The sequence below is a fragment of the Fundulus heteroclitus genome, unplaced genomic scaffold (assembly GCF_011125445.2).
Source record: "Fundulus heteroclitus isolate FHET01 unplaced genomic scaffold, MU-UCD_Fhet_4.1 scaffold_90, whole genome shotgun sequence".
NCBI classification, from domain to species: Eukaryota; Metazoa; Chordata; class Actinopteri; order Cyprinodontiformes; family Fundulidae; genus Fundulus; species Fundulus heteroclitus.
The window spans coordinates 806,857-816,021 of NW_023397362.1; the positions used below are offsets into that span (position 1 = coordinate 806,857).

A 9,165-nucleotide genomic window follows, 5' to 3' on the forward strand; every position below is an offset into this window, starting at 1 on the left:
AAATAGCTGTGATCCTTTTGGTTTTTAGAAAAACCATAGTGGACCAACAACAGAAAATGACGTGGTTACTCAAATTATCTCCTGACTTTGCAAATTTCACACTGGACCTAAAGCAACTTGGATTCTGTGGCTCTCTGCCCGTCCTTTAGTGATCTCCGGATATTGTGACGTCTCGATTGGTTTAACATAGGGCTGGACGATAATTGAATAAAAATGTATATTGATGGATAGACGATATCGATGATGAGGGAAAAAAGGGTCAATAAAAAGTTCAATAGAAGAACAGTTTTCCGTCCTTTTTCTGCCTATCATGTATGTTAGTAATACAGTCATTACAACCTCCCAACCAATCACAAATGCAGACCAAGGAAAGAAGCTCCGCTCCTTTCAGAGTTAAAAGAGCACGTGTTTTTATTTATTTTTTTTTTTAAAACTTTCAGTTTTGGTAAAAAGTTAGTTGAATAAAGGGTTGCTTTTTAATTCAGTGCTTGTTCTTTATTTATACATAGGTCACTAAGCAAGAGAATAAAATGGTCAGGGCTGCACTTAAAATATATAATTTCAATTTGCTGAAAATTATCGATATTGTTCAATAAGGTTTCTAGTTTTTACACTTTAACATGAGCCATTAAAATATATGCAGTCTAACTGAATTATTTTCAAGCTTCTGTATTTTAATTACAAATGTTTATTAACAGAAAATCCGTGTTTGACGGGGTCTGCCTACACTGCGGATGAGTCAGAGCGTCCGCCATGTTGAATGTGGCAAATCTGCTGTTAGACTCAGACACTTAAATAGTATCAGAGGAGTTTTAATCTCAGAATATACTTTATATTTGTAATGTTTCTATTTTTGTAATGTTACGAGTTTATTTTCGTATCCCTTTGGCTTCATTTTTTATGAAATAATGAAGACCACAATGTTTAGATTTAACCAATAGATTTTTCTATTCATAACACATACACATCTCTCTCTCTCTCTCTCTCTCTCTCTATCTATCTATCTATCTATCTATCTATCTATCTATCTATCTATCTATCTATCTATCTATCTATCTATCTATATATATATATATATATATATATATATATATACCTATTTCAAAATCTATATATGCACATCTATATCTAAAAACATTGATCAATAGCTCTCTGTTCTGCCAATCTCTATCAATTAATCTATATATATATATATATATATATATATATATATATATATATATATATATATATATATATTTCTTTACAAGTATATATAAGCTCCATCTATATCTTTCAATTTAAATACTTAAAACATATATACAGGGAACATAGATGTTCACTACAAACCTGCGCCCAATGAGGCGTCTACGTATATATGCCCAATGAGGCGTCTACGTATGTCTGTGGTCCTGCCTGCCAGTCAGAACGCAGGGCGGAAAACCCCCATGTCAACTGCTGACGTGCGCATGCGCACCTGAGCAAAGGAGGAAGCGGGCGGACGTTGTGGGGCGTATTTTCAAGCTTTTACCATCAACAGACGACTTGACGTTTGTAGGGTTATAATATTTTATTAAGGGAAGAATTAAGCCCCTGTTTATGTTTTAAGAAAGCTTTGTCTAGGTTACTGCTGCGGCGCTAGAAGGTTATGTTCCCCGGAAGACCGGAATAACGTGAGTTTCCTTCTTTTTTCCTGAAACGACGGTAAATACGGGAAGTTTTTCACAACTGTCTGAAAGCCAAGACGTTATCATGTGATACGCAATAAATATTTTAATATACGCGATAGTTTATGTTTGTTATCTAAGGCGAAAGCTAACCTTGCTTAATAAAAAATTACAATGGAGAGAAAAATATCCGCATTGCTTAACTAGTGTTAAATTGACAATTTAGTTCAGTTTCGATTTCATTCGTATATACATTTTTATATTTGACAATCTGCAAAGTGGCCGCTGTTTACAGTTTGTTTAACTTTGTATATCTTTTTACCGCATTTTTTTATGACAATTCAGTTCAGGTTTCAGTTCATGGGAACGGAGAAGTGAAACAACTGAAAGCAACAGCAGCTACAGTTTAAAACAAAATAAGTTTTTTTTTTTCCTTTTTGTGAAGAATCCTAAGCGACATTTTAGTATAGATCAGGATGTTGAGTATTGTTTCACAGATGTTGTACTAGATCAGATGTTCCAATGCTGGGATCAAACGGGGTGAATCTTTTAGGCCCAGGAGGGAAACTTTAGCCTAAAACTTATTTTAAAATGTAACCAGGAAGCTTTGAATTCTTGAAGCAAAATAAACTTATCAGATCCAGTGAGCTGATACATTATTACTTTCACTATACCTGGGAAAACAGCAATAGTAATAAAACAGAAGCTGTGGAAACTGTTGAAATAACTGACAGTAAAGACAATTAAAGAAGGCCTTAGAAAAGTAGAATAAACACCAGACAGTAACAACCGGTCCAGTATGGACAGAATCTGTAAAGCAGGAATTTAATACCTGTTTAAGTTTATAAACACATCAACAAATCAAGAATTAATTGGCATGGTAATTGATGTGGGTTAATATAAGTAAAAAACAGATAAAGACCCATCAGTCACTTATTGATGGTCAGGGCGCAACATTGAGCTCCCTAAGAATGAGAGGATTAGTGTTTAATCTGTGTTGTTTTAAAAGTGAAGTAAGAATCTTTTTCTTTTTTTTTTTCATAATGGGATTTACTAATTGGACTTGTATTTTACAGAATGTGTAATAGGTGTCAAATAGACAAGCAGATCTTTACGTACATTGTTTAAAACAAACATATTGCCCTTTTTTCCCCCCCTAAGATAATGCCGCCCTGGGCAGTGAGCCACATAACCTGATGGTGTTTGTAACGATGTTTCCTGCAGGAGAGCGTGAAGAAGCTGCGAGGACACCATGTGGTGGTTCCAGCAGGGTCTCTGCTTCCTGCCCGCCGCCCTGGTCGTTTGGACGGTGGCGTCCTTCATCTTCGCCTACATCACAGCGGTGGTGCTGAGACACGTGGATCCTCTGCTGCCTTACATCAGGTAATGGTTTCTCTGGTATTACTGGGGTTGGAGCCCAAACGTAACACCAGCGTAGACTTTTCCACATTAAATTACTCTTTTTAGAGCCAGGGGGACTTTTATGTGTATAATACACACTCACTTAAAAACGTATCTTTTTAGACAGGCATACTCTTTATGATTTTTAAATTTAATATGATAGTAAGGATCCCGTCCTTTCTCCTATTCTTTTTTTTTAATTTTATTCCTGCTCTTTTTTGATTCAATGTTTATTGGATTGAGTGTTTTATTGTTGAATCTGTAAGGTGACCTTGAGTGTTGAGAAAGGCGCCTATAAATAAAATGCATTATTATTATTATTATTATAAAGAAGAGACACAAAAGTGATGAGATTTTATTTTTTTGCTTGCATATATTTGGTGATTTAATTTGTAATAATTTTGTCAGAGGACAGAAGATTACATTTTCTATATCTTACAGTCTAACTTTTAAGAAAAAAAGCCTTTCATGTGTGATGTTTGGTGGGGTTTTTTTTCCAGCGACACGGGAACCATGGCACCAGAACGCTGTGTGTTTGGGATCATGATGGACATTTCGGCCTTTTTAGGTAAAACTGTCCAGACCTGCGCGCTCTCAGTCTTCGCGGTGAGCGGTACCTACGCAACGTTCTCTTAATCTTATGCCGTCTGCAGGCATTGCCACGGTGTATGTGCGGTACAAGCAGGTCGAGGCTCTTATCGACGAGAACGAGGTCAAACTCCAGCGGCTGAACTGCCTCGGCCTGGCCCTCGGCTGGATAAGCTCCTTCGGGATGTGCGTGGTGGCCAACTTCCAGGTGAGCGCCGCCGTCCTGGGGTCGGCGTCCGGGGGGGGCGTCTGAACGTGTCGGCTGAGCGTCTGTGTACCCCCTGTCTGAGCAGAAGACCACCATATTCTCCATGCACCTGGTGGGGGCGGTGCTGACGTTCGGCGTCGGAGCGCTCTACGTCTTTTTCCAGACGGTGATCTCGCTGTACATGCAGCCGCGCGTCCACAGCAGGACCCTCTACCTGGTTCGCCTCGGCGTCGGGGTCTGGACCCTGTGCAGCATCATCAGCAGTATCCTTAAACTCCTGCAGCCAGCTCTGGAGCGCAGACGTAGCGATAACGCGAAGGGAGAAATATGAGGCCGGTTTTTCTCTAGATGACTGAAATTCCTGTGGCTTTAATCAGACATCTGTGACGTGTTTAGGTCAGAATTGGTCATATTTTCAGTACAAAAAGCCCTTTATGTAGCTTCACTTTAAAATGACTTGTTTTCCAACCGATCTTACTTACCTGTTTACCATGGCAGGTGCAGCATTAGATTATTATTCGTCTCTTAGACCAAATCTTGTCATAATTTCAAAGTCGTGTGTTAAACAGGCCCAGGTTATTAAAAAAATCGCCGTCCCACATCAAACTCCAGGGTTATATACTAGACTAGCAGGGTGGGTTAAAACAGGCTTTCGTCTTAATGGGGTACCGCGCGCGAGCTATTTTTAGAAACACAACGTCACGATGACGTCACATCACGTGGTACGCAGTGGGGCAAACTCTGGAAAGCCGCCGTTGTTTTGCTGTAAAAGAGACGTGCGTTAGCCTAGGTTTTACTCGGTAAACGACTGCTTTTTCCAAATCTAAGACCATGGTTTTTAAACATTGTTGCTATGGAACGTGCAACAGCGACTCGAGGTACGCTGATCGGCCGCATATGAAGGATGTTTTCTTCAAGACTGCCAAGGAGAAATGTGTGCGCTGGGACCGGGGCGGTCGGCCTACACAACAGTTCAACCCGGAAAAAGTTACCAAATTCACGTACATATGTAGCAAGCATTTTGTCGGAGGAAAGGGCACAACCGAAGAACATCCTGACCCAATTCCAGCGACATCAAGTCAAGGTAAGAGTATTTTGGTGGCCGACATGTTAATAAAGTAGCGCCTGCTACCATGACAGCATATAGGCTATCATGGTAGCAGGCGCTAACATGATAGCCTGCTACCAGGATAGCTTACTCAAAAACATTTCAAATGAGACAAACATTAAACATATACCCATTCCTGGACGGTGATTGCAAACAACAACAAAAAAAAAAAATGGCCGACGCTGCCATGATCGCCGCGCAGGAAAAAAAAACAAAGCTTACCGTTCATCAACTCGGCCAGTTTTCCAGTTTTTTTAAGCCCTCGAACCTCAAGCCATCGTTTGAGCTGAAGGTTGGTGTGTTCTTCGACAGTGCGACCAGTAATCCGTGCGCCTGGGACATCGTCTTGGGAAAGTTTAACGGCTGTAAAGTCGGTCATATCGCTTGTTCTGTTGCGCTTGTAATAGCTGGGTTATCCGTGCTTTCTCTCCTGTATGCCCTACCTAAGCGGCAAAAGGGGCGTTGCTCTTGAGACGGTGACGTCACGTGCGTGGTACCGCATTCCTCCGTCACATGTCAGCTTTTTAAACTGCTGATCGGTGGCTCTGGGGTTTTATTACACCTTCAAAAGTTGACGTTAGAAACAGATGATCCTTTAGGTTGCTAATGGTGCGTTCAGGGACAGGAAAAATGGAAAATTTTCTCCTGAAAGGAGAGACAAGCTAACGAAGCGTTTCTCTGTGATTTCCAAAAGCTGATTCTGATTGGCTCTGAATACCAAAAGCACATTAATAGAGATATTAACTTTAAATCAACTGAGATATGGATCATTTTTTATTAAACTGAAAATGCTGCTTTAAGGGAAATGGTTAACGTTGATGCATTTAACGAGGAGGGGGAAACAAAAAAGATATTTGAGTCTGATTCTGAGCTCTCACCAGCTGATTGGCGATCCTCTCACATAAAGGCTTAAATTGAAGCTGGTTAGATGCGATAACGAGGGAACTGTGTGAGTACCAAACACCTCACCTGCAAGTCCTGATTGCTCAGCGAACAAGAAAGGAACATAGAACAAAGTAGCCAGGCGGTGTCTTGTCTTTAAAGCTGCTATCCTTAACAGCCTGCCAGTGTTCATCTCATCGGTCATCATGTACAGCAGCCTGTCAGGAGTGGACGTTCCCCGCAAGCTGCACTGGATCCCTGGAGAACCAGTCAGTTAACATCCGGCTTTCCTATCTATTGTATTCCTGAATATTTACAGGCTCAGGTTTTGGTACTGATGCTAAAGTGATTTACAGATGCTGTCAGGATACTAGTGAGCAAATTCAAACGGATAATAGGTCTACGACTTCAGCCAGAGCAGGAAACAAATACCAGATAAAATGTTGATATTGGACCTAAAAGCATGTGAATGTTGTTGCCGCGTCATTAATGCCTTTGTTCGGCTCTCTCAGGGCTACGTGGCTCATATCATCAGCACTGTGTCCGAGTGGTCCCTGGCCTTCTCCTTCATCAGCTTCTTCCTCACGTTCATCAGAGATTTTCAGGTAGTGTGTCCTTCTGTTTTACCCCAAAGTACTGGAAGTGAAATCTACATGTGAGTTTCATTCCACAGGATTCCACCCAACAGCTGCAGTTTAGAGCTGTTGTCAGGCTATAATTTAAAAAATTTCCAATTCAGACGCAGCAGCAGCGCTGATCCTGTCTAACTAGAAGCGAAAACACAAAAAAATCGCTTCAACGCAGACGTATCTTCATGGTTGCATTATAGATAACCAGTTATTTTAATCATAAAATGAGAAATTAAGCATAAATATCTAGTTTATAAGAGGTAAAATTGGCACTTTACACAGAGCCAATAATAAGCTCAAGAGCAGTTTTGTTTGTTTGATTTTTATCCAATGTATTATAAATGATTTTATTTCAAATCATTTTAAAAATCTGTCTTATTTCATCTTATACTGTGTCTTACTTTGTTTCTATTTCATTTTTTCTTAAATAAAACGTATAATTATTCATTCTAAATCTATTAATCATGATTTACGGACTGTGTTCAGAGATTTAAGGGAAGTAATTAAGCTCTGTGGACTAAAGCTGATGAAAATCAGCTATGATCCGTCGGTCTCACCAAAGGTCGTGGACGCGCACACGAACCACTTCCTGTCTCCTGACGTGTCACAAGACGTGGCGACCGTTAAGCGACGTGAGGCAACTCGCACACGAGCATGTAGTTGTGAAAATTCATCTTGAAATGCAAACCGCTGCTCAGCCCGGACCCAGGCTGACGCTCGGAGCGTTGTCAGACGTGGTTCGGTATTCAGCGGGGACCTCCAGGGTACGGCGGTGTTCGCCCGACAAGACGTCCCGTCTCACAAACCGAACCCTTCCCTCTTTTTTTCTGCAGAAAATCAACCTGCGAGCCGTGGCGGTTTTGCAGAGCAGCCATCTGTACGAATGGCACCCTGCAGGCGTCGCACCTTCCCATCAGAGCAGACCCTCCGAGACGTCTCCTCTGCTGGCAGGGACCACGTGACGCAGCGCGGAGCCGCGGCCCAATCGGCTTTCACGTGTCGTGTTTGCTTGTTCTTAGCAAACTAGCAAATTGTCATTAAATATCCAGAGACTTTTAAAGAGGTCGGGGAACCCAAAATCGACGCCTCTGTCTTGGACTGTGTATATTCAGAGAAAACGATCCAACTCAAAGGTTTGTGTCGCCTTCGGGAAGCTGCAGGCGGGTTGCATGAAGGTTGAGCCGCTCGCTCTGTAAGAGTCTTTGTACTGTTTTTACTGGGATTTCCAAACTAATAACTGTGGAACCAAACAAGCAATAATAGGAAGAGATTACGTTTTTTTCTGATTGATTAATCTGACGGTAAAAATGCAAGTATTTATTTAGTTGCATACATATCTGCACCTTCATACAAACCCATACTTGCTAATAAATAATGCTGATTTATTCTGTCATTTGCCGCTGTTGTATGTCTTGAATGGGTATTTTTTTTTTTTTTATTGTTTAAACTTTACTGTAAAGCATTTTAACTGACCTGACATCAATAATCAATGAGAGATTTTAGGAAGTGTTTCAAACCTGTGATATACAAAGGAAAAAAAACTCTTCATGGATATCTTATCAACATGTATAAATGCTTTTTAACCTTTGGAGTTTTTTCTCTGATTTTCTGAGCACAGAATTGAGTATTTTAAGGATTTTATGTTCATACGTCAACATTTATGTACTAGCTTTTCAGCGAGGATGAATAAATGCTTCATGAGAAGAGAGCTCACCCTTTCTGTTCTGATGGTGGTGGGTTACGAATCGTTTTTATACTAAACGTGGGGCCAGCGACATTTGCTTGCTCTGGGGGTTAAAATGTGTAGAAAGTCTTCAAATAAATTCCTGTTTTACTGCAGTAGCAGTCTCATTGGAGGACAAATGGACTAAATTTAAAGCTCGATCATTGCACTCATTCACATACACAGACGGATCGGTGACCTGGGGTTAAGTGCTCTGCTCTGCACCGTAACAGGACCGTTGACCAACACATCTGAGGTGTACGGATGTTTTCACCTGATACAATTTAATGTTTGTTTCCGGTCTCACAACCGGTGACCGCTTCAGGATCACAATATTTTATTTGTCACGGCGGGGAATTTTCTCTTTGGCTACTCTGGTTCACGTTACACATAGTGAAGGCAAACACTGACAAACAGCCATTGAACAAGGGTTACAGTGTTTTCTTTTTTTTGTTTGTTTGTTTTTTTTAAAGTTCAGGAAAGTCACAGATAAAGACAATGAGGTAGTACGGTGCTTATTGAACAATGATAATTTCCAGCAATGCGCATTTAGATATTCAGAGATGATGGTGTGCAGTGGGCAGCAACATTAAGGTGACTGTAACGTATGACGGGTTAGTAACAATGGGGTGATTTAAAAGCGTTGGACCACAGTTTGCCATCAGGGGGCGATTGCCTTCACAGCTCTGGGGAAGAAGCTGTTTCTAAGTTTATTTGTTTTGGCTTTGAGGCTTCTGAAGCGTTCACCTGATGGGAGAGGGGCAGACAGCATCGCCTTTGTGGGTGGGATCAGTGTAGATTAGTTTATCATGTTTTTAGGTTTTCATGATGTAAAGCACTTTGAATCTCCCAGCTGCTGAAATGTGCTCTACAAGTAAACTGGACTCTGGGGGCAGACTGACATCTGAAGGGGGAAGCAGGAATTGAGCAACTCTGACCTCTGAGGCCCAGTGACCCACAGAAGCTGTGGCCAATTTTCT

At 41.0% G+C, this 9,165-nt stretch overlaps 1 protein-coding gene across 1 annotated transcript; it reads left to right on the plus strand.

Moving 5' to 3' along the window:
- Positions 1 to 1,430: 1,430 nt before the first annotated feature.
- Positions 1,431 to 8,170, plus strand: dram2b (DNA-damage regulated autophagy modulator 2b). The gene is made up of 8 exons (XM_012881352.3): positions 1,431 to 1,652; positions 2,871 to 3,029; positions 3,548 to 3,615; positions 3,701 to 3,843; positions 3,929 to 4,106; positions 6,020 to 6,102; positions 6,346 to 6,438; positions 7,296 to 8,170. The coding sequence occupies exons 2-8, from the start codon at positions 2,899 to 2,901 to the stop codon at positions 7,422 to 7,424; spliced, it is 825 nt and encodes a 274-aa protein (XP_012736806.1). The 5' UTR covers positions 1,431 to 1,652; positions 2,871 to 2,898; the 3' UTR covers positions 7,425 to 8,170.
- The last annotated feature ends 995 nt before the right edge of the window (positions 8,171 to 9,165 follow it).